Below are 26,687 nucleotides of genomic sequence, written 5' to 3'. Positions count from 1 at the left end.
AACATAAAGACATTTGAAATCAGAATAATTTAATTTCCTAATTAATCTTTCATACATTTATGCATTGCAAATTTATCATGTATGACCAACGATCTCAAATACCACACTCATCATCTGAACAGCTTGAAGAATAACCTCCTTTGTTGTTGTCATTGGTATTTCAGGTAAATACAATTCCTGTCTTGATTAGGTTTTTAAGAGTGAATGTTGGTTAAAATATAGTCAACAATGTAATATAAATCAACGAATGTTGTCTGTGCTGAACCAGCTGCAGCACAGAGTGTTCTTTTCTAAATCCTATAATATAAATTCTGTACAGAATTACAGTAATAAAATAATAAACATATTAAACCTGTTATGCTAAGGTAAACAACAATTTGGCTAATTTGGTAAAGACTGATTTATTACACTATACTATAGTGTACTATATTACATTAGAGCCTTTAATATTGAAGTAACCTTCACTACTGAAAAGATCTACTGTATCCCTACGATTTCTGAGCTTTTAAGGATTGTATAACTTTTAAAAGTCAACCTGTATTATTATGTTTTCACACCTCTGTCGATTTCTGTGAGGGTCTTTTTATCTCATCTATGGTATTCAAGTCTGCAATCCTGTAGTCTTTCTAGATTTCTTTAAGTCATAACTCACTCAAATCCCAATAACTAATTGGGTCAATTAAACCTCTTCCCCATGTACTGTATATACTGTAGCTGGTGTGACTTAAAGAGATGTACTGTAGAAAGCCTGCTGGATTCCAGACCCCTGAGACCACAATTGGGGATCTCTGCTTCTGTTTTAAAAGATGAAAGCGTGGAAAAATGTGTTCTAAAATCTTACTATGAACTGGATTCCTTTGTATCCCGCTAGGATGAGATAACATTTCCAGAAGATAAAACTTCCAGAAATTTGAAAGACCATACAGAGGTTAATACTGCATGGGAGACATAAAGCAAGCTGTAGTAGCAGTACACAGCGAAATCAAACAAGTAAACATTAAATTACAAATTTCAGAAAAAGCAGCTCTCCTCCCACTGAAAAACAAATAGCAGCACTCTCTTTTTAATTGATACAAAGGGAGAAAATGTTTTAACTGAAACGAAGACTTTTTGAAGTGTGTGAGCTGTAACAGATGGCTAAATATTGTATGATGGGAAAATTCACTCTCGAGAGCTGAATGACGTCTGCAAACTGCTCCACCTCAGATCCTGAGGTTTATAATACCAGTCAGATGAAACCTCACATGGATCGCAGCACTGAATGTATTCAGCTGTGTAGCACATATCCCTGATACCATATGCCTACACAATGGCAGACTGAAAAAAAAGACATCGCTATAAATAGATTTTATTTTTATGACAAGTGTGAATGTATGCGTAATGTTCTCTAGCCAGAGAAAGAGATAACTTTCTGCTTTGTATGAGAAAGCGGCACGTACAATATCTGCACAGGTCAATGTATTCATCAAAAAGTCTGCCTTGAATTCTTATGAAAATCAGCATGAGAAAATAAAGATGCATTCAAATAATAACCAACACATTGTACCTGTTTCCACATGGAACAGGTGTGTGACAAACATAGTGTAAAAAAATCCTGCTTTCTTTCATTTTACAATTTAACATGCAGTGGTCTGTGTCTGGCTATTTAACAATGAATAAAATTTACATTTCTTTAAAAATGTATTGATGATGTAGCAAGAAGGTGATAAATAGCTACTGTATGTCATACCTGCTTGATTTGCAAATCCTTAGCAACAAAATGCAGCCCAGAGAGTTATGGTTCTAATTAGCGGAAACACTGATATTTGCATAGACATTGAATAAAATCAATTCTTTACACTTTATTAGCAAACTGAATGAGTACACTGAATATCAGCAAAATATGAATAAGAAAAAACAGAGATAGAAATAATACTATTCCATAGCACTTCTGAATTGTTTGAATTCAAATGTAATGTAATAATTTGAATGTGAATGTGTAATAATAATATGTAATACTCCCATAACTTCCATATTCACACTCACAGATATTGACTATATAGTATATACTCATACTGTATACATTCACAATCTCAGATTCTCAGTCTGCTGCTCAATCTCACAATTTTGTCCTTCACTGCAACAGAAATATCCGTTTGAGATTAAAACAATAATTTTTAAAAGGCAGATTAATGGATAAATTAATTCTAATCGAACTACCAAAAACTTTATTTTGGTTTTCATCAAAATATTTTGCTCAAATCATGAAATGTAAAGAAATAAATAATAAATTGGTCAGAGATGTAGCTCAATCGGTAGAGTACATACTTTACATGTATGAGGCTCTGGCTCCAGCATCTCTAGTCTGGACTTTGACCCAGCTGCCATATCACCCTGCAACTCATTACTGGCAATTCTGAATCTCAGCAGATGTGAGCCTGGTCAGTACCCGCATAATAATAATAATAATAATAATAATTGCTTACACTTATATAGCGCTTTTCTGGACACTCCACTCAAGCGCTTTACAGGTAATGGGGACTCCCCTCCACCACCACCAATGTGCAGCCCCACCTGGATGATGCGACGGCAGCCATAGTGCACCAGAACGCTCACCACACATCAGATATCAGTGGGGAGGAGAGCAGAGTGATGAAGCCAATTCATAGAGGGGGATTATTAGGAGGCCATGATTGGTAAGGGCCAACTGGAAATTTGGCCAGGACGCTGGGGTTACACCCCTAGTCTTTTCGAGAAACGCCCTGGGATTTTTAATGACTACAGAGAGTCAGGACCTCGATTTTCCGTCTCATCCGAAGGACGGCGCCTGTTTACAGTATAGTGTCCCCGTCACTATACTGGGGCATTAGGATCTACATGGACTGCAGGGTGAGCGCCCCCTGCTGGCCCCACTAACACCTCTTCCAGCAGCAACCTTAGTTTTTCCCAGGAGGTCTCCCATCTAGGTACTGACCAGGCTCACACCTGCTTGGCTTCAGTGGGTTGCCAGTTGTGAGTAGCAGGGTGATATGGCTGCTGGGAGACCTCCTGGGAAAGCTGGAAGATGTTTTATTGGGACCAGTCCAAATCCCCCAGTACAGTGATGGAACACTATACTGTAAAAAGGCATCGTCCTTCAGATAAGATGTAAAACTCTGTAGCCATAAAAAATCCCAGGATGTTTCTCGAAAAGAGTAGGGGTGTTACCCTGGTGTCCTGGCCAAATTTCCCCCTGGTCTCCTAATAATTCCCATCTACAAGTTGGCTTCATTGCTATATTCTCCTCCCCACTTATAGCTGGTGTGTGGGGAGCATACTGGTGCACTTTGGATGCTGTCACATCACCCAGGTGGGGCTGCACACTGGTGGTGGTGGAGGGGAGTCCCCATTACCTGTAAAGTGCTTTGCTATACAAGTGCAAGGAATGAAGAAGAAGAATTTTTATTATAAGGTAAATGTGAACCATGCATACATTGTAATAAATTAATATGTTGTATTTTAATTAATAAAAAATATATTAATGTGTTTATGAGAAACACATTACTGATTCATTTTTTCTTGAATGTATTATTTACAATATGTACTATGTATGTTAACTGAGCCTTTAAAATTAGAGCAAAACCAACCTAATACACATTTCCAGAAATACTAATGCTTACTAAATGTTTAAGATTTTCATTAAAGGAAGATCTGTCATTTTTCGGAAAACAAGTTGTAAAGGGCTGAAATACAATATTTTAAACCCTCGGTTCTGGAGCAATGAAATGTTGTTGTCCTAGTGATCCCTACTGTCCTTCATTGTCCCAGGTGGCTGTGTTACTGTCCTACATAACTGCACTCAGTGCTCAGGTGTCTGTATTGCCAGGACAATAAAATTTACTGCACTTTTTTAAAGATTTCTACAATACATTTTAATATACTAAACATAAATCAGCACATTTTTTCACTGAAAGTCTGAATTCTGAAATTGAGCATCTGTACACACATGCGCACATACAGTACTGTAGTATGCAGGAAAAAAAAGTTAAAATAAATGGCAAATAAAATTGTGCAATACCATTCAATGTAAAAATGTTATACATCATAACATATTCATTTATTGATATGTTACATCCATTATACAAGCAGTCAGAAAGTGGCACACGATAATTTTAATAAGAATTCAAAAACTATAGTAATATATAGTATGAAGTTGAATGTACAAGCTGAACACTTTTATGGGTGAAGTTAGTTAAAAGTCAGCAACAATTGTTAAAAAATAAAAATGTTCACTTTAAAGAATATGTATACTGTACATCATTTGTAGTTCAACAAAATGAGACACCATTGAAAGAGGGTGATTACTTTTTCAAGGCACTCTTTACAGTATATAGCTGTATGTTTTGTTCAAAGGTTTGTAAAGAATTCAGCGCACACTGCCTAATTTTGTGAAGGTCTTCAACTTATGTTTTTTTTATTTCTTAAAGCTGTAATATGATTTGCAGCATCTGTGATTGCAGTAATAAAACAAACAGCTGGCAACAACAAACCTACAATCACTCTTGCCAGGTTTAATGACTTTTCATGGTGACACAGCATTATTGGAACAAGAGATGTTTTCTATCTCTTTTCATCTGGGCCATATGGGCAGCAGTTACCAGTGTGAACCACAGCCCCGTCGCTTAGCTGTCTGTGTTACACTCACTAAGCAGTCACTCTTCGTATTCCAGCTATTAAAATAAAACCGGAAAAGGTTTTAAACCAGATCCATGGTTTTTCCATACTGCTAAATGACTTGAAACTGACATTATAAGGCTAACGGTACGTCACAATCCTTTACCAAATGAAGAAAATTAAATGGAAAGTAGAAAGGCTTATTAAAGAAATGAAATTTAAATAAAATGTAGTCAGCCTATCCCAAACTGCTCATACTTGTGACATCCTTCCTATTCGATAGAGGCATTAGACCCCTCCCCAAAAGGACAATAACCAGGAGATGTTCTGATGCTATCCAAAGTCTCTGCCTTATATCTTCTATCTATTACAAACCCCAAAATGACTGCTGACAACTGAAAGGGAGGAAAACATGTTTGCAGGTGGTGAGTACTCTAATTCAACCTACAAAACCAGTCCAGTTTCAACTGAAGCCAGCTGGTGGTATTGCTTCTAAATATTGTGGGTACTATGATGCCAAATAACAGCCCTACTGCCTTGTTTAACATTGTGCATTTCGAACTATGATCTCCACTACCAGGGATGGAGAGCCAGCAAAAGGCAAACATATCCAGTCAAAGTGAAATATGTTTTGGAAAATTTGATTCTTTATAAGCTGTTTTTTTGGGGGGGAAGGGGGGTCTGTGGTTTTACTGACTGAAGCGCAGGCTTTGGAGGTGGAAACATTTCAAAGCAATTAATCACCAAAATGAGGAAAATCGACTGCTTGGCAGTGAGGAGGATGGAAATGTTAAGTTGGTGCCGCAAACGTGCTCAAAATACTCAGTGTCTCCAAGGCAACCATGGCACTCACCTTGCAGATATCTTTTAGATCTCAGTCATGTATTTCCTTTTTTTGTGATACACCAGACTTTTTATCACCTGTCCGTACAGCATATCATCCTCAACAAAGCATGTATCTTATTAATTATACATTATACATTGAAAAATAGAAGTGTTCGCTGAAGTTAGGATGCAACTTGCATTCCGGTCCAATCCCACTATTACATCTCAATTTACAATATTCATTCCCCTGTATGCAGCCTCTACAAATACTACTTTCAAGATTCTATGTTTTAAATCTGGAAAAATGTGTGGCCACAGTAAAAAAAACACATGGGTGAGTCACAATTCTTATGTTCAAATTCCTAGAGAGGGAAATAGTGTATATACAGTAAGTTGCTCAAAGAACAGCAATATACTCAGGGATATAAAATAGTTAGATTCACACAAGACCGTACTGCCATACTGTATACTGTTTGTAATTAGAAATCAAAAATAGTTTGCTGTCAAGTTAGTCTAGCTCTTACGGTACAAAAGAAGAAAAACTAGGTGCAACAAAGAAAATCTCAACAAGTTATTTTTTTTATCAAACTGAATTTCAGGGTGTGTTACACTGAATATTAAAAACTACCCTTTTCCCTAACTACTTTGTCTACTGATAAGATCATTTTATGTGAAAACCAGCCTTTATGTCTGTTAGAAAGGCCAGCCCCTTGACATTCAGATGTAGTAAGCTTCATTATCAATTCAGTTTGGTTTGTTAATGCAAATTAAATCTTTGTGAATTATAAAAGAACCAAAATAACTGTAGTCGATGATACAGTATGCACAGTAATACGTAACAATAGATTTCTGTATAAAGCATGCCATCTGTGATAGAATGACAACTGGCTTTTCTGAACACTTTCTGATTTTTGTATTGTACAGTATAGTCGTTCTTATTCTCAAACCTATGTCCTTAACAAGAAATACAAATTTGCAAGATAATACCACACCAAAATACTGTAGTTACAGTTCTTATTTTTCTAATCACTGATGAAAACGTTTTCCATATGCCATTGTCGAAGATTTCAAAAAGCAAAAAAGTACTTTTAAGGGAAATGCAGCAGACAACCCATTTAGGCTATTACCACATTAATGTGATTATATATATTGAGTAGAGATAATGTTGAAATGTTGTCAGCTGTATTGTCATATATAACAATTTTAAAATAGTCTATGCGATTTGTGAATGTCAATAAAGAGTCTTATGTAAAAACACTAGGCAAACTCCAATTAATAAAATGTAGGTCCATTAGGCCCATAATTCCCTGAGCTTGTATTCAATGGAAAAGTAGTTATCAATTCAGACACCCAGCAAATTTTGAAAGGAGTTTATGAGTGTTGTTTTTAGAGCGGTGAACCCTTTGCTATCTGTTTTTTCATTCAAAGTGAGGAATAATGTACAAAAAACAATTGTAAACGACACAAATCTTTGCAATACTTTTAACGTTTTAATATTTATATTGTCAAATGCATCTCTCCCCAAAACCAGAAAACTAGATTTTCAGATAATTATACCAAGAAAGACACACCCACAGAATAAGTAGGATCACTTGATGATTCTTAAAACACATCGGAGTAAAGCAGTAGGCAGTATAACTATGCTAAAAATCTAGATTTTATTTGTAAAAGGTACAATATGACAGTAGTGAGCAGGAAGAAAAAGAAAAGGAAATTAAAAAGATATTTGTTCTGTTCACCAAATGTTTCCTCCTCCATCTCAATAATTAGATACTAAAGGTGAAACCCCAAGTGATTGTTCATTAGTTTCAGAACCCATTACATTTTCCACCAAGATTAACTGTGACTGTTAAGAGAAATGAATTAAGTGTGACCTAGGATTAATGTCACTTAATAGTGTGCAATAAGGAAGTCTTACCTGCACTACACCACATACAGTATTCTCTATACACTCTCTATACAGTATATTACATTGCATGACTTCAAAAGTGAAACTTGCCAAATGCCAAATTTATAATGTGAGTCACTGAATTCATAAGGGCACAACAAATTTTACTGTTGTGTTTGTTAAATGTTTCCTTTTATAATGCAGCATACTAGAGATTAGTGCTTTATATCTGAAACTCAGTGAAATGTGACCAGGAGTACCAGTTGTGCAGCTAAATGGCTCACTCTAAATGAACCGTGACTCCTATGGCTTCCTTTTCACCACCTAAGAAGCCTGGCTTTGGTTTTGAATGGCTTTTCATGTTGTGTTTGTTCTCAAACTGCCCCTTATGACACTATATGATGTATAGCCATCGTATAGAATCTATATATAGTATCAATAGTCTTCAACTCTTTGAGTCTAGACCATGTCATTAGACAAAAGTGACAAGATTACATCTACACGACACCTGCAATGCACAACTGGATGAACACCTCAAAAGCTGGGAGGGCTTCTTTTGGCCAGGAACCTTTCAGCTTCCTGGAAAACATGAGCTGACCTGCACCTGTAGACCTTCAAACATGCCAATATTTCAGTAAGCCTCTCATAAGACACTGAAGATATTAGACTTGGTGGGACCTGACAAGAAAACTCACAGAGACAGAGGTGATTTATTCTGAAAACATGTGAACCACCATTATTGCTCACAGAGGTCACTCAACTATTTGTGTGGAATCTTAAAGTAATTGTGCCACAACAAATACAGTGCGTGGGCAATAATGACTTCTCCAAATTTTCTTTCATATTATCTATTCACTTCTCTCTGTTTTTGTTTTTGCTTTGAATGTATGTAGTAGGTTGTGTATATAATAAATCTTATTTGTTGCGTGAAAGTGTTATAAATGCAAGTTTAAAAGGAATAAAATGTGAAAACTGAGTATGGGACTGAATATTTTTCAAAGCAGTGTATTTCAACGTTCAGCAAAAATTATTAAGGTTTCTGAATCAACAAAAAATGAAAGCAATCAAAGACGCTATCATGTTATTTTCTAGTCCTGGCATCTTTCCTTTTTATAACAAATCAAAAGGTTTGCAAGGCATGCTAGGCTTTCTTTAAAGCCTTTATTTATAGACAAGACTGAACACAGAATGTCACCTTTAAATGTATTTTATATATTTGTACACAAATTTCATTTTGAACCTACATTATTTTCCTAATGGAGATAAAGGAAATATGTGTCAGGTGTCAATGATGTGTCTTGCAGCAATACCTATTTTTCAAGCGATACTGAATGCTTGGAGATTGAATGTGGTATTTAAAGATAATAGAATTACACAATATAATGCACTGGTTTATTTAAACACGAAAGAACAGCCTTGGAAATCTTCAAAGCAAAGTATTAAAAGTACTGAGGCTGAGTCATTGTGTGCTTATAATGCAAAATAATTACCAATAAAAGATAGCATCTGTTGAATATTATAGTACTTGTCAGTGCTCATGTAGCATCAGAAGAATGAGGCAAAGAAATTATTTCCCTCAAAGCTCTTTAATTGCTAAAAGCTCAGTGCTACCTCTGCAGATCTGCCATGCAGTAATTATTACCAAACAGCAATTGTTAGCAGCAAACAGTATTGCAGTAATACCCCACTCTAATAATAATGGTCAGCGAACCCAGGGGTGACCACCCTTAGACACATTTCGCAATTTTGTGACTCCACGCATTTGTACATACTCTACAGCACACCATGTACTGTAGATACAATATTTTGTAACAGAAGCTGCATCTCATTTTGATGGATTTGTTTGTCCTGTAGTAGAGAAACATCAGTGCCAGCAGGTGGAGCAGGGTGGTGAAGGTTGTTTTAACCTCACGTTCCTGGCTTTGACTCATAGGAACACTCTGGTCCAGAAGCGCATATAATTTGAGCCAGTGGGGAAACTAGTCCACTGGGATGAAAAGGTTGCAGTGAGTGAGGTTGAAAATGGCGGCTTTATAGGAAATAAGATTTGAGTGGAAGTAAGATTCCACATGAGGAACAGAAGCAAATAGAATAGGCTCTGGAAATAACTGGCCATTCCCCTGGATTAATGAGGTGATGTATTCAAGAAGTCAGGAAGAAAATGGAAACCAGTCCTGTAGTAAGACCCTACAAGAAAGAGAGGAGAATGAGACCCCACATAGCATGGCTTGAGTCCAATTTTCCCTGTACTTAAACAGCAGCAGACAGGTGTAGGGTCTGTGTGGTAGAGGGAGAATCAAGCTGGCTGCTGCTGGTGTCAGGGGTGCAAGTGGTTTTTAATGAAGACAGAAAACTGTGTCCCTAGCCTAACAGGATCAGCCAGTACAGCTGAATGAAGAGTGAATGTGGTACTTGAAGATCTTGAATTGGGAAAACAAGTGGTAAGTGTGAGAGTGAAGGATTTACAAGGATTATTATGAGGAAAATATGATTTGTTAAAGAAAGATAAAGAGTGATTTGTAGCCCAGAAGCACTCATATTGATTACTCCAGGATTTCGTTTATAAGGTTGCAGTGTCTCATTATGGACAGTGATTAGTATTTATTAAAGTGAAGATAAACACTGGCTGTAAAAGGTTAATCTAAGTAAAACACACCACTATTTCTTTATATAAAAGTGACAGGTTAGTGATTACTGAAAATGAGAGACACAAAGCAATTGTGAAGAATTCTCCCACTTCTAGCATACTTGACATTTACTGATGGTGGAAGAGGTAAGCTGAAGATTGGAAGAGGAACTTTACTGACCAAATAAGTGGAAGTTCTGTATACAGAACAACAGAGCAGTAGGCTGAGCAAGGTTCTATGGAATTATCACTTTTGCCCATTTCAGTCTGTGGACAGAGCCCAAAGACAACTACCTCATCTCACTCCACAGGCATCCCCTTTTGATACTATCAAGACGATCATGAATATGACCAGTGCCACATAAATGTTAAGGGTTGTGCAGAACACTAAGCCTCTATAGAAGTCAAAACAAACACTCAAACCTACATAAAGGGCACTGTGGACAGTGTGAGGGTGTTTCTACCTTGAAATGCCAGGTGTTCAGAGTTTTCATGGAACATCTAAAGTATAGATTCTCTCATTTCTCATGACTTGAGATACAATGAGGTACAAACTCTTGTCCCTAGGTCTGCAATCATGTTCTAACTTAACAAAACAAAGTTTAATGTTTAAGACAATATGTTTTTCCATTTTGTATGCTGCTTAACTGGAAAGCTCTTTAAACTCTGTAGTTCTTCCCTGGAAAACACCATACATCATGGGTCACTCAAAAGAGTGACATAATACAGTAACCTGCTCTTCTATAAATACAGTGTCACATTCAAGACTAGTTAACTAATGATTTAGTTCCCTAGTTCACCAGAGGTCTTCAAATCATTCATTAACCCGCTTATACCAGTAAAGCATTTTATTCAACAATGAAATGGTAGTCATTCACTTGTAACAATTTGTGGCTTCAGGTTAAGCCACACTAACTATTACACAATCATGTGTCAGGGATCCAAATTAAGAGTTTAACAGAGGGGAATTTGGTAGATTCGTAGCCAAGAACTTGAAATCTAAAACCGTACCTTCTGAGCCTGAATGCTCAAACTGAAGACTGCTGAGGGTAATGTTGCTTGGAGGTTTCTTATGGACAAGAGTTTTTCATGTTTTGCCACAGATTTCCTAATGGATTCAAGTCAGGACTTTGAGCCACACAATGACATTCACTTTCTTATTCTTCAGCCACTCAGTGTAGATTTAGCATTGTGCTTTGGATCATTGTTGTGTTGAAAAGTGAACATTTCTCCCAGTTTTAGGTCTAAAGCAGGTTCACTTTTATGATTTACCAGTACTTTGCTCCATTATGTTCCGATTACGTTGACAATGATCCTAGTCCCTGCTGATGAGAATCAGAACTATAACATAATGCTGCCACCACCATGCTTGACAGTTGAGATGGTGCCGGATTTGTGAAAGATATAACACTTGGCATTAAGACCAAAAAGAAGCACCGAAGCCTCTCAACTCTGTAACTCTAAAAAGTCCTCCTTACCTAACTGCTCCTTTTGGAGTGACCTGACCAAGAAACTCACAGAGAAAGACGATTTTACTCTGAAAACACGTCAACCACTTCTGTTGCACACAGAGGCCTCTAAATAAATTATGCTTTTCCATTAAATTTATTTTGTGCGTCTGAATCTGAATTTTAATATTTATGCAATAATCACATTTGTGCTCTTCTTTCAGATATTGTTTTCCTTTTTTCTTTTCATTTTTTTGCTTTGAATTTATCGAAAACATTTTGTATATAGAGAATATGAATTGCTACTTCAAAGTGTCATGACTGCAAGCTTTAAAATGAAAACTGCAAATGAATACTCCTACAAGGCACTATATCGTCAGTTGCCTGTCTAAGACATTTTATTTGACCAGCTCCAGTATTACATTAAGTGACCAGTAATGCACTGATATGTTTTATGAAAAGCATTATGCAAAATAATAAATAATAGGACTGAATCCTTGTAAACATATGCCAAAAAGAATCATTTCAGTATGTTTATTTCTAAACACATTGAATCGCACCAATACACCTTTTCATTTACTCTTTCCAATGTTATTGATTTTTTTATACTGTGAGTGATCTATGATTAGTTGAAGAAATCGGAACAAAGAATTGTGCTGTACACATCATAGCTTGCAGTGCATGTAACATTGCCTAATTTTATTATCACACAGGACATACATAGAATAGTTTTATTTATTGTACATTATCTCCAAATTGTGGATGTCATCTATCCATCCATTTTCTAAACACTTAATACAATACAGGGTCACAGGGGAGCAGGAGCCTATCCTGGCAATGTTTACCACAATTGTGGCAAAATGTGTTGTCAATTCCCAACACTTCTAATTGCATAAATATTATTTTTAATGCTGTTGAGTCCCCTCAGTGTGCAGTCAAGTTTTATCATATACACTATGCCGTAAAGATGAATGAAAAATCCGTGCTTTGTTCTAGCCAAAATACCAGTTTTATGGTTAGAGTTCTCTGTTCAATTTGTTACCTGGCACAACAAACTTTAAAACAGGAGCTTCATGGCTAATTTCTTCCCACAGGACATTAATATTAGCATGCATATTCCAATTAGAACATTAAAATGTTTTGCTTTACAGCTTAATCAAGCCAGAAAAGTTTTCTTAAAATAAAACACTAAAAACAAATTATTACAAATGTTAAAATTAAGCTCTTCCGTTCGATACTAAATGTTATAGCTCAATAATTCCTTATTAGAGTGACTTTAATTCTAATAAGGAATACGTTTAAGTTCAGTCGATGGAAATACTTCAGGGAATAAACCAGTGCTTCATAGCAGAATCTGGTAAGACAGCCCACAGGGAAAGATAGAGGAGCTTCTAAAACTTTAGAATCTAAGTGTTCTTTGAAGCGACTTCATAAAAGGCCACATGAGTCAATTTTAAAATGATGGAAAATGAGGTAAAATATTAAAATGTAGAAAAAGAGCCATTTTGTGATGAAGGGATAGCTATGAGCACATAAAGACTGCAACAAACATACAGAATGGGTGATAAATGTACACAATATTTGGATCAATGCTGCAAACTTTGGGAAAAATTCTGAAAAAAACATATACTGTAACACTGTACAGTTCTGGTAACTGTAGAAACTGTAAAGAGATGCATATAGAGATACTGGTGCTGTCACGCAGAAGATAATGGAAACGTGATACATAAGTTGCACTAACAAAATCAAACAAATCAAAGGTAAATTGAAAAAATGAAATGTCTCTGATGGTTGTACCACAAATGTTTCTCCCATATATCTGAGTTAATGTATATATATAATTATAATTCTTTACACTTAACATTAGCAAACTGAATGAGTACACTGAATATCAGCAAAATATGAATAAGAAAAAACATAGATAGAAATAATACTATTCCATATCACTTCTGAATTGTTTGAATTCAAATGTAATGTAATAATTTGAATGTGAATGTGTAATAATAATATGTAATACTCCCATAACTTCCATATTCACACTCACAGATATTGACTATATAGTATATACTCATACTGTATACATTCACAATCTCAGATTCTCAGTCTGCTGCTCAATCTCACAATTTTGTCCTTCACTGCAACAGAAATATCCGTTTGAGATTAAAATAATAATTTTTAAAAGGCAGATTAATGGATGAATTAATTCTAATCGAACTACCAAAAACTTTATTTTGGTTTTCATCAAAATATTTTGCTCAAATCATGAAATGTAAAGAAATAAATAATAAATTGGTCAGAGATGTAGCTCAATCGGTAGAGTACATACTTTACATGTATGAGGCTCTGGCTCCAGCATCTCTAGTCTGGACTTTGACCCAGCTGCCATATCACCCTGCAACTCATTACTGGCAATTCTGAATCTCAGCAGATGTGAGCCTGGTCAGTACCCGCGTAATAATAATAATTATAATTGCTTATACTTATATAGGACTTTTCTGGACACTCCACTCAAAGCGCTTTACAGGAAACGGGGACTCCCCTCCACCACCACCAATGTGCAGCCCCACCTGGATGATGCTACGGCAGCCAAAGTGCGCCAGAACGCTCACCACACATCAGCTATCAGTGGGGAGGAGAGCAGAGTAATGAAGCCAATTCATGGATGGGGATTATTAGGAGGCCATGATTGGTAAGGGCCAATGGGAAATTTGGCAAGGATGCCAGGCTTACACCCCTATTCTTTTCGAGATGCCTAAACGAATACTTTCATATTGGTGTTAAGTATTTTCCTGCATTTGTGTTCATGCAAACTTTAAATAAATAATGACATGTCTTTATTTTCTTCACCATGTGACTTCTGTGGCTCCTAAACAATTGTTGTACTCCAAGTGTCCCAGTGGAGCATCAGCAACCATTAGGTGGTAATGTCAGGAACTGTGGTAATACAGTTAGAAACTTATATAATATAAGGGACTTCATTCAAATCAATAAATTGCCAAAATTCAAGAAAGTGTCAAGAACATTAAAAATCAAAAAGCATTTAAAGAAATTAGTTTAACACTATCCAGTTGGTGCACTGTACACCAACAGATGTAACTTACTTTGCTAATTCTACAGTTTATCAACAGCCTACACTCAAAACGTAATAACACACTGACATAAACACAAAAAACTAAAGGTTGACAATTACCACTGGTGAGGAAGAGTGTTCTGTAAACAAATGCAAGGAAACGTAAACATGGAAGACAGGAGTGCTGTAATTTACGATTTGACAAGGCCATCCGTGTACAGTACATGAATATTCCCCTGAAAATGCCAACCATTTCAAGATACATTTAAAATTGATTTTTTTACTGGATTTTTGTCTGATAATGCCAGTTACATGACCAAGACATACAATGACATTCTTCAAGGCTTGCTGCCAAATTCAGTACATTTGATGTGTAATATTCACATTGTCAAAAGCAGACAAATGATGTAAACATAAAAAAACTTTATTATTTATGTCTAAGCAGGAAAATATGTTTTTAAGAACACCTGAGAGATGTAACTGAACAAAAAGCCTATACTATACTCATTAAGTCACCTCTTGAGCCACATACTGTATAATACATAAATTGGTACTTTGCTGCAGACTACTATTCCAAATACATTAACTTTTACCAAAAGGTTTGGAAACTCAGCTCACTTAGAAGGTAATGGTCCACAAAACATACAGTGCTTTGCCAAAGAGATCACCTCCTCCTAATGATGTCCCATTCTGTTAAATTCAAAGTGATATATACACAATTATTAAGAATATTTTATACACCTTGAACTCTCAAATAGAAGACTTTAAGGCGTGGCAGAATTTAGATGTCAGCAAAAACTCCAAACAAAAATCCCAAACTATTATTTGCTGATTGCATAATTATTCACCCTATTTGTTTAATATTTAGGGAACACAAAATTAGTCTGACAACAAACACAATAAGAATAGCTTTTGTCTGTGTGCAATCATAATGTATAATGAATGTATGAGGTCCCAATGTCAGTTAGTGAATTTCAAGCTAAGATCCAACCATAAAAACCACGTAGCTTTAAAAAAAACCAAAGGATAATGTTGTAGACATGCACAGATCAGGAGAAAGTTATAATTGTTTTAAATACACATTTAAAAATTACATTTGTCTGTGCATCCTAACTGAGCAGCTAGGCAAGGAGGAAACTGGTAAGAAATGTTACCATGAGGCCAACTTTGAAAGAGCTATGGAGTTCAATAGCTGAATTTGAAGAAATCATCTATAAATAAAAAAATTCTCAGGTACTCCACAAAGCTTTACTCTATGCAAACCCATATCAAATTTAACATGGAGTTTTGAACAAGCATTGAAGTAATAATGAAAATATGCAGCAAATGTTTTATTTTCGAATGAGACAGGAATTAGAACTATAGGTCTGATACAAACCCAGTGAATGACCCAGTCAAACACATCCATACTGGTAATTGCGGTGGGAGTAGCATGTACTGTATGTTATGGGGGCTTTTTTTTCCATCAGCAGGGACTGAGAACCTAGTCATGACTCAGAGGAAAAAGAATACAGTTAAGTATTCAGGCAAATCTTAGGGAAAACCTATCTGCTAAAGATAAAAAAAATATGAAATTTCAGTTTTGTTCAGCTTCTCATCATCAGGGATTGGGAAGCTCGTCAAGATTAGAGGTTCATAACTGAGCAAAGTTCTGGTATGCAAATCATAAAGGAAAGCTTATTTCAGACCCAAACCTGGGACAAAAATTCACCTTTCGCCAGGACAATGATCTAAGTGATCCAAAGCACAAGGCAAAAGTTGCTTTAATGCTGTCATCGTTAAACAAGAAGAAACTGAATGACCTTGATTGGTGCAACTTGAATCCATTTGAAAATCTGTGGCAAGACATGAAAACTGCTGTCCATCAATGATCTGTAAAAAAAGTGACAGAGCTTAAGCAGGTTTTCAAAGCAAAAAATGGGAAGAAATTGCACCATTCCAGTGTGCAAACTTGCTAGAGAGAGTGTGCACCTGTAATTTCAGTCAAAGGTGCTTGACACCAAGTACTGACTCAAACAGTTGAATACTTATGCAATCAACACATTTCATTCTTTATTTTCTGCACCCCATAAAAGGTCAGTTTGTGCACTCAGGTTTTGTTTAGAAATATTCACTTGAAATAATGTATCCATCTTTCAACAAAATTGCCACCATTTGAAGGGAATGAATACTTTTGCAATAAAATTGAGGAATGAATAAATGCATACTAAGTAATGGTACAACATTTGGACAGCACAGACAGCAACAGAAGCAAACTCTGTGTTAACTCCTTCAGTAAAGTCAATGAAAACTGCATACTTCAACATACAGTAGATCAACTGAATGTTTCATTAAATCAGTTCATAAATTTCTCAAGACAGCCAGGATAGTTGACCCTAAAATAGGTGCACAGTTAGATTGTTGTTATGCTTTGATAAATATATTCCAGGTCTTGATGTTGAATGTAAATTTGAAGTGGAAAATACAAACATTATGGAAAAGAAAAAGGCAGTGGAATTTGTTTAGATGAACGATTTCCCACTTAAAACACACAGCAATGTCAATTAATGATAGAAGAACAGCTGATAGATTATAGATTTGTTATAATGATATAATACGTTTTTGACATTATACACTGTATAAATAATTATATAATATTTTATCATATTTACCAGCAAAATATAATACACTGGATAGTGTCTTTAACCAAAATGTGACATTTACATGCTCTTTGAGAAATAGTTTTCCCTATTTTTTTACTGTGCAAGGTTACTACAGCTTAATTGTACAGTAACTGCATTAATGTTCTGATTCCTGTACAGTATACTGTATTTAATCTCTTTAAACAAAGCAAATCACATTAAATACTGTACATGCTACTGATAATAATATTAAATTATTATTTTATTATTATTATTTTGAATAAAACAGACATGCAAATTAAGTTGCAGTAATTAAATTGCTATTTGCAATTATTAAGGCACTGTACCATAATGACTTGATTGTTTAATCGTGTAGTTAGAGAAGAGGCTATATCAATCTAGTATTGAGTTAGATATTCAGGCTGTATTAGTGCTTTTTGAACAGAAACAGAGTGAAACCTGCAAACTGAATGTTCCAATAATTTGTAGTATTCTGTTACCATAAGCTAGGTTGTTCCTTGACTTAATACAATTCCAAAATCCAAGTTTCGTACAATGAAGTTGTTCTGACTTCTGACGATGAAGTATGGTATAAATTATTTTTCTCTTTTGTTACGATGTGTAGTAAATTAGTGGTTGGAATGTAGTTTCAGAAGCAGTACTGTGTGTGTTTGTACTGAGTAAAATTTATAGTCAAGTTAATTGCATGTATGTCTAATTTTTGTACCGGGCAAAACATGAAACTGCAAGGAGTTTTGAAGATTTTCAGTGAAGCAAAAATGTCACAATTTACAAAGTAATGAAATGTGGCAGTTACAGTACCTTTAATGTACTCAACCAAAAATAAAAGCATACTGTATGTATAATGACACTAAATAAACCAAAACACTATGCAATGAGAATATGACCATTGTCTACCTCACATTTTCATCATACTTTCTTATTTCCTTGAAAACAACATTTTCACATACAACTCAAGAGTGAAGAGATTAACATTAAATAGTACAGTATATTATTAGTAGAAATCCACAGTTTTGTAAAGGAATTAGATACTGTATTATGCCTATAAATAAGTGATACTTACTATTCAAAAGTTTATTTCATAGTTCACATAATTCCAAGGTAGCATTTAATAAAGTTCAAGTGTTAAATAAAAGTAGAATTAACAGTTGCAGTTTTAATTTAATTAGTTGTCCACGAGGGAATATCAAATGATAAAAGGAAATTCCAGGATTAAAAACCCTACTAAATTGTATTGTCTTATAAATGCTACCTACTGTACCAGGTCTACTGGTAATTGGCCAAAAAGGTTTTGCAAAGAAATAGTTTCTGGGATCTGATGACCTGGTGTACACAGCAAGCCTATTTTGCTATATTGTTAATGTATTGTTGTTGAACAAATACCTACAATTTTTGGAGCTCATCTGCCAAATTGGTTTTTTGAAGAAAATCAGTTATCAGGGCACAGTTCATTCCACCAAAGAGGGACAGTCCAGCATAGGCATAAAACATATTACTGCAACCTGTTAGTTGTAGGTCCAAAGCAGCTTTGAGTATGATGAAACATTCTGAGGCAGTTGGTGCTGTATTTCTTTGAGAACCAATGGTAGTCAGGCTGCCATCTTGTTTCTAGTAGGAAATTCATTTTGACATGTGTTAATTAAATTGTAAAATCAAACTGACCAAGGTTGGAATTAACTGGTGTAACAGTCTTTAACCAGTCTGAGTATGAAATGTCATTTCACCAAGAACAGTAGCTCAAGATTCAATGTGATTGTCATCTTACCACCTTTGTACTGTATATGCAGTAATACCAGTCCATCAGACATTAACTGGATGTTAACTACAATCATACTAAATTTGGTGTTAAACATTTTTAAACAGCATGAGTTAGTGTGATTAGGACATGTATTAACAAAAAAATAAGAAGAGTTGGTGATCAGTCAGTTATTTACTGTACTGTATGTTTAAACACAAAACCTATTTTCACATACAGAATATTCATTATGTTGATATTATGTTTCTTAATTTGTCTTTAATCGGTCAAACTCCAACCTCCTGATTATGTGCAGTGTAAAGCTCTAGGCTGAGCCCATGTTTCTCAAAATAGCATGTTACCTGTTGTAAGGTTACATTTATCATAATTTATCGTAGCAGCTTTTCAGGTGCAAATCTGAAATCTGTTTTGGTTGTTGATAAGTTTTGCCAAGTTTCATTTCCACTTTGTGCAGCACTTCATAAGAATAAATTAAAAGGATGAGGGGTTTTTTGCAAGTCAGGCTGTGACATGATTCACCCAGTATCATGACTCCTGACATAATTTTGACGACTTATCTCAGTATACTGTATCTGGTATTAGGTTTCCAGAAAGACTTATCTTTGAACACAACCAAATTCAAAGGTGAAAGTAAAACTTTACAATTACTATTAACAGTATATTACTTACACTAAAAAACAATATTAAATTATTATCTGAGTCTAACTCTTGAAGTGAAAACTACCCATACACACTTTTTGCCTTCCAGGTTGTCCAAGGTTTTTCAGTTGCTGTAAAAATGCCGAAGGCAAAGAGAAACTAAGCAAAGATTGTGCATGACACTTACTGTACAAATCTCTTTTGCTGTCATAGAAATGGGTGTTCTTATCTCTAAACACATTTCCGAAAATGCCACATAAAGTCAGATGCATATTGCAGTGGCATTAACACCCATACACTTCTGAAAACTCCCATGGTACAGTATATCTAATGACCATGTATTGAGGACCAAAGTTTCATGTTTCCACTAAAGGATAGATCCTCCTGCAGCACAGTCTCTCTGCTCATCACACTTGAGCTTTGACTTAGACCTTGCAGCCCAGGGAACAGATTGAAACTTACTGCTCCACCAAAACTGTATGCAATGGCAACCTGACTTTACATGAGGGTTTTCCATTCCAATACTTACCAGGGACAACCTAGCTTAGCTTCTGAAATCTAATGAGATCTGGCTACAAAATGGTAAACTAACTGCTTTGTACTTTATTTCTGTGCTACTGTCCATACTTTTGTTGGAATTCTGTACCCTCAGTTTTAAAAAGATGTCATCTAATTTAGTCTTCTGTGATTGTAACTCCACCTATGGTATTGTTGAATGGGAACAACAGGGGGCACCATTATTGTAGATTGAATTTCTAGCTCAATACTAAAACATTTCTGAGTTCAGTTCTCTAAAGAAAGCTAATTGCAATGCATAGTCATATAAATGTTCTTATTGATCATATTTGGTTCTGACTAGTAATTACTGGATTCTTTTGACATATAACCTCTTTGTTGTAACAAGAATATGATCAGGATTATATAACAGAATCACTTATCAGGTAAAGCTTGCAGAATGTTGTTCTGGTTTATATACTGTAGTTTAATAAGATACTTAAAGGGATCACTCATATGTAATGTAAATAATATATTAAAATTAAACATCACAAAGAAATAAACGATCCATATCGTTATACTGTCGTATGCTACAATCCTCTTTTAACATTACCCCGCCTATATCCCGCCCCATCCACCACCGCACACACACACACTCCCCCTTAAGATACCCCGAATTGTTGTTGTTTTTTTTTAGTTGTATTTTGTGTGTTCTGTATAATTAAGTGAGTGATGTAGCCATGAATCATCCGTTTGGAATTGCTACCTTGCATCGCAGAATGGAATGACATCATTCACGGTATATACTGTAGGGTTCTCTTCAAGATGTTAAAAGATTGCTTTCGGGAAATCGACCGATTACTACGCCACTCCAACCATGGACAGACTGCTAGAGATTATTTACGCAGCGCTTGAATGAGAATACATCAGTGATACTGCAGCTGTAGAAAAAAAAAGTATTTTAACTGCATATGAACAGTAAGGTTTGTTTGTCCAATCCCTCTTTCGTATAGTACATGAGTTTGAAGTCAGCTAATACTTAGTGTTTTACATATCGCAGCACAAATCTAGGGCTAGTTTTTCAAACTTTAGTTGTTTTCTTACAAAGTAATTGGAGTGTAGCGCACTTATTGTATGGTGCAAACTGTAAATCGTTCCTTAAAGCACAGAGTCAGCAAAACAAAATGACTCTTACATTTATTTACAGAACTTGAAATTGTACATAAACTGCTGATTCATGAATAAACACGATCGATGCAGTGAAGCCGACAGCTAATAACCTGGAAGCCCTTTGACGCCTGTAAACCCTAAAATTAAGGATTTGGAATGCCTCGACACGCAACCTTATTCCACGTTGTGATAGAGGATGCGTAAGGAAATTACATTATAGACGGCTTTGTTTTCCTCGGATGCCAGATCGATTTTTGGTCCTTACAGAGGTAACAAATAGATATACCCCACAAAACAACCTATGTTCTCATATGTTACATAAATCTCTAAAGTTTAAGTCACCACTGCCGTTTATGTGTTTCATTCTCCAGACTTATTAAGGAAGAAATGAATATTGTGATTTACAAGTTTACTTGAAAAATCATTAAGAACCACAACTTCATCATACTGCCTATGTAAATATTGAACGCACGCATATTAAAAGTACTTCCCTGAAGTTTACCTATTCTAAATTATTAATAAGAGCACAAATTATTAGTTTATGTAATGTTTGCGCCACTTTTAACAGTAGGGGGTTGAGGGTATGACCTTCATTAGCAGGTTAATTAAAACGCTACTGTTTCACTCAGTTCCATCAAGTATTTTTCGCTTATCTTTATTTCTGCGTATAAAAGGTGTAAATTTAATGAAATGACTTTACGGGATACTGCGTGTTAAGTGGCAGTGTCCATATGTGAATTGAAAATGATCTGCTTCAAGCTGTTAAAAGACACGGGTCACGCAAGAATATCAAAGGTGTTTTAGTTTGTAGAACCAAATGCAGAACAAATGTAGTTGCAGTTACGAAATGCTAAATTTAGACCTTTAGCACACTAGCTGGTTTCACAACTGCGTTTTCAAATACTGCGGACATGCCATCGTGGGTGGGAGCTGTTCTTCAGCACTACACTAACGTTCTCCAACTGGTTTATCAGTATGTACAGTAGTAGTGCAACGTCTCAACACATAAAACTGTCTGCTGAAAAGGCCTAACGCACAAAAGTACTGTAGTGTTTTTAATTGCTAATTGGAAATTTCGAGAATTGTTACTGAGGCAATCACAAATTATAAGGAATTGAAACATGTATAATGCGTAGCATTTCCAAATAACGAAAGCAACTATCATTTACACTATCGCTTTGTAATTACTGTAAACTGCTTTTGAAGTTTCACAAAAAAAGATAAAAACTTAATTCTAAAACCCTGAAATCACATGATAGAAAATATAAAGGATTATGTAGTCACGTGCTATACGTACAGTATTTTGCCATGTACAATATCTACTTGTTAATGCATATGGTTAATTAAATGTGACAACGCATACAGCCTTAAACCTTACCAACTCCAAAAACCGAATCCAATGTCTCATCACTTATCTTACATGGTCATTACCTCCTTATGCCGCAAGTATGATTTCATGATTTGAAATTACATTATTAAAACGTCACCTTTGAAATGTTTATGGCATGAAATGTCCTTTTACTGAAATGCTGGGAAATGTTACTACTATGTGTAATGGAAGGATATTCATCTTAACGGCCATTGCATTATGTGACTTTTTTAAACTTAAAATATTAATATATCCATTCTAAACGGTCTTTAATTCTGTAGCTGTAAACAGCAGTACCCAAATATGCAGTACCTAAATAACAGCTGTGTGCAGTTTGCTTGTTTTTTATGGTAGTGTGCTGAACACTTGAGGATTATGGATTTCGGTGTATTGGGGTACTTAGATTGGTTCCGTAACAAACCGATCATTGAAACGGAGGCGAATGACTATTCCGTTCGGTCGACTGAATACACTTCAAAACTCCAGCTTTAACGTGTATCACACAGTCACATCATTGTCTAAAAGAATGGTTGTTTTGTGTCTATGTGTAACACAAACCTGGAGCCAGCACGTTCTTTGAAAACCAACAAGCAACATTTAGACATTTTTAGCACACAAGCTGGATGTTTTTTAATGTTGAAACCCCATAATATAAAATATTTATTTGTTCTTTTTGAACATACTGTACATTAATTTGACACATTAAAGTGCTGCACGCAGCAATATCTGTAAGAGTCTCCAAAAGTCTCTTTCAGAAATCTTTCAAAAGTTCCCCACACTACCTGCTTCTCTTGACTAGAATGATTGCGCATACAGTACTGTATGTTGTGCTATCTTTCTATCCACAGACACAAGCTTGTCACTAGGTCAGAGAAGAACTCTTAAAGGCTTAATGAAAACTCGTAGAAGATAACTTTCTGAAGACTGTGTCGTACTTATCTATCAAATCTTAAAGCAAAGTGCGAGCATCATCGAAGGTATAAGCAATCAGCATCTTTGTCGTTAGTTTCCAAGATTTCATGCCCTTTTGAAATACGAGGTAAATCAAAGCACTTGTGTGTGATGCACAGCTAAACAAACAAAATGAGTGTTCGTCAGTAGAATAGACACACCCGTTATGTAACACTTGTTCTCGGCTCGAATGTTTAACCGTTTCACTATAAAAAGCTTCTCAAGCCGTATCATTGAACATCCTCTTGTTGACATCTCTTTTGCGTTCACACTGAACACAACAAAACTGTGAAGTACTGTCGCTGTATAGCCATGCCTACTGTATATAAAGAATACATTTTACTTGCATACTTGCAATACTGGTATCCACAACTGCTTGATTAGAGTTTCAAGTGACCACGATTTCTTCCATATTAAGCTTCCACAAACTAAACCATGATTAAATTTGGACAGATGCGTGTTGCTCTTTAAGTTTCTTTTTTAATAGTTACATTTCTCTTCGTGGTGCATTACTCTGATACTTGCAACATGCAGCTCCTGGGGTATTGACAAGGCGATAAATTCTTCAGCATGTTGGACATATTTTACGCAGGTGTTCCAAATTACAATAAATGCAAAGAATAAAGGAACAAAAAAGTTGATAGAAAACATTAAACACACAGTTGAAGTGTATGCGTACAAGAATCATACAAGTTTAGCTTTCCTTAATAAGTTAGAACCGCAAACTTACCTATAGTGGTAATGACTGTGATTGCAAAGTAAAAAGAGCCTGCAAATTTCCATTGAACCCCTGCCCTGTGAGGTTCGGCCTCCATTATGATAGTCTCCAGATTACGGTAGTCCTCCTCGCTTATGTTATATTTCCCTTGGAGACGCTTTTCCTCGGCCTCAAGCTGCTCTTTCTCCCTCATTTCGAAATCGGACTCAAGAGCATCGAACACCGCCGCCCCGACCAGGAGATAGGTGAACGTGCAGATAATTAGGGACAGGGTCCGCACGTTCTGCCGCTTCATGGCCACCAGGAACCGGCGAGTGAGGGGCTCATGTCCCCTCGGATTCTCCAAGAAGGCGCAGCAGCAGCTGGGAAGGCTCCGGCAGCGATCGGACCCAGGGGGGCAGAGATCTTGGTGGTGGTGATGGTGGGTGCGATGGACGCTGGAGTGTTGAAGACGGTTGTGGTTTCTATTACCGGCTTCTTGATCCTGTTCCTGGGAAGAGGAGAGACACAAGAGGCTGCTCGATCGCCGGGACCAGGTGCCCTGCAGCCGAGAGACTCTGCGCAAGACCTGCCCAAACCAAGTCGTCCCAGTGCGTAGTGCCATCAACAGCTAGCAACGAGACAGCCGTGCTTTTTGTGGTTTACTAGGGTTAAAGGTGTAAATGGACGGAATTATACATACTAAATGCATAAAACAATGAATGAAAAATACTATCATGTATTTAAATTATATCTTTAGTTTCGTTTTACCGGTTGGTGTTGGAGACATTCTCTTTAGTTTATATATAAAAACAAAGGTTCCAGGGCAAAAAAGAGACGAAAGGAAGAACATCCTTGAACATTTTGTTCCGAAGTTTCTTGCAGTTAGCACCAACGTGTTCTCTGTCGCTACACTCAACAGATGTACAGCAGGTTTTTGAACGCAAAGCTCCTCTTTGGAGAAAATAAATTTAAGTTGCAAGTAACTGACACGAAATGCCATAAATATCAAATCAAACCGGGGATGGAAAAGTGCTCTCTTGTTCCTTTCTACAAGATCTTGAGAACAGACAGATGAAAGAGTTAAAGGCAACACAGCAGTAGACTTGAAAACTGCAACTCACTGGATGATCGCTGTGGGGGTCTGTGATCAGAGGCGATGATCCTAAATTAGATTGAACAGGAATCAAACATAAAGCAGATCGCCGTACAAAAAAAGAACATTCGTGGCAGTAAAGGTCTGGTCTTGAATTGCGTCCGAGGGAGATGTTGCATTCATAGAAATACAAAATAAAGAACTAGATTTGAGGAAAGCCGGTATCTCTTCAATCATCGAATGGACTAAAAGAAAAACACACTGGTCACTTAAAGAAGCACTCTTAGCTAGTCAGTCTCGAGTCTTTCGAAGGAACTACCGTAGCAAACCTTCGGATTTCCGCCCTGGATAAAATGCAGATCACGGTATACAACCACAGCAGCATTCAAGACAGCCCGAGAGATGGGTAAACGTGACAGAAAAAAAAGACTTGAAAGAATCCCCTTAAATGTTATTCAGTTGCCCCGTCTTTCTATTCAATTAAATCTTCTGAGACTGAGCACAAAATAACTGTGCAAGTATAGGACTGGTACTGTAGCTTGTCATCTGAATTTCCCGAGGTAAAAAAAAATCCTAAACAGGGACTCAAGAGAATCAGGTTAAAGAATTGCAGCTCCTTTATAACATTTCCCCATTGATTATTAATAATATCAGGCTGAAGAAAATAGGACATTTTTTTATTTTAGGTAAGGTAGAAGGATGCATCGCGATAAAAGTGGACCAATAAGTTTCCCAACACCTTTGTCTATTAACAATGTAATAAGGATAAGAAGCTACTGTTTTGCCTTTTTTTAAGTTACTGTCAGTGGCTTCAGTTGCGAGATACTTGTAGCAGCTTCGTTGCCGGCGGCTTTACAGTTTAAGCCATGCCCTCCATACTTTCTCCTGTTGGACGTGTTTGCTGAAAAGGTCTGCAATATCCCGGGTTCCCCAGTCTCTCTCCAAGTCCCCCCTACCACTGCCATTCCGCTGTCGATGGCCACTCCTACTTATAAACATATTACAATTCTTGGGGTTTTGCAGATGAGCACGTGGTCCTCTGTTCTCTCTCTCTCTCTCTCCCCCCCATGACAAGGAACTGCGTTTTTTAACCATGTGAAAAGGGAGAGAAGCGGCTGCAAACCGTATATCGCGCATTCGTGTTAGATTCACAACTGGAATTAAGTCTGGGGCGGAGAAGATGTTATAACTGATTTACATAATCGACATTACAAATCGCTTTGAGGAGTGGATGTTGGCATTGCAATAAAAGATGTTCTAGTAAAGTGTGATTCGGGTAATATGCTGAAGCTTTCAGATGTAGTCACGATACCAATTCTTTCCGCGCGTACTATTGGAAGTTCATTGTGGATTGTGAACGCAGGCGTGGATAACTGTCCATTC

General features: G+C 36.3%; 1 protein-coding gene across 1 annotated transcript in view; it reads right to left on the bottom strand.

Moving 5' to 3' along the window:
* The window catches only part of kcnk9 (potassium channel, subfamily K, member 9), a 93,853-nt gene extending 67,521 nt beyond the window's left edge, over nt 1-26,332 (bottom strand). The window contains exon 1 of the mRNA XM_006635576.3: nt 24,242-26,332. Coding sequence (XP_006635639.1) covers nt 24,242-24,833 — 592 coding nt within the window. The 5' untranslated portion in view covers nt 24,834-26,332. The remainder of the gene's footprint in view (nt 1-24,241) is intronic.
* Nucleotides 26,333-26,687: the final 355 nt, after the last annotated feature.

Source organism: Lepisosteus oculatus, chromosome 10, assembly GCF_040954835.1.
Source record: "Lepisosteus oculatus isolate fLepOcu1 chromosome 10, fLepOcu1.hap2, whole genome shotgun sequence".
NCBI lineage: Eukaryota > Metazoa > Chordata > Actinopteri > Semionotiformes > Lepisosteidae > Lepisosteus > Lepisosteus oculatus.
This window is presented reverse-complemented; position numbering and strand designations above follow the sequence as displayed.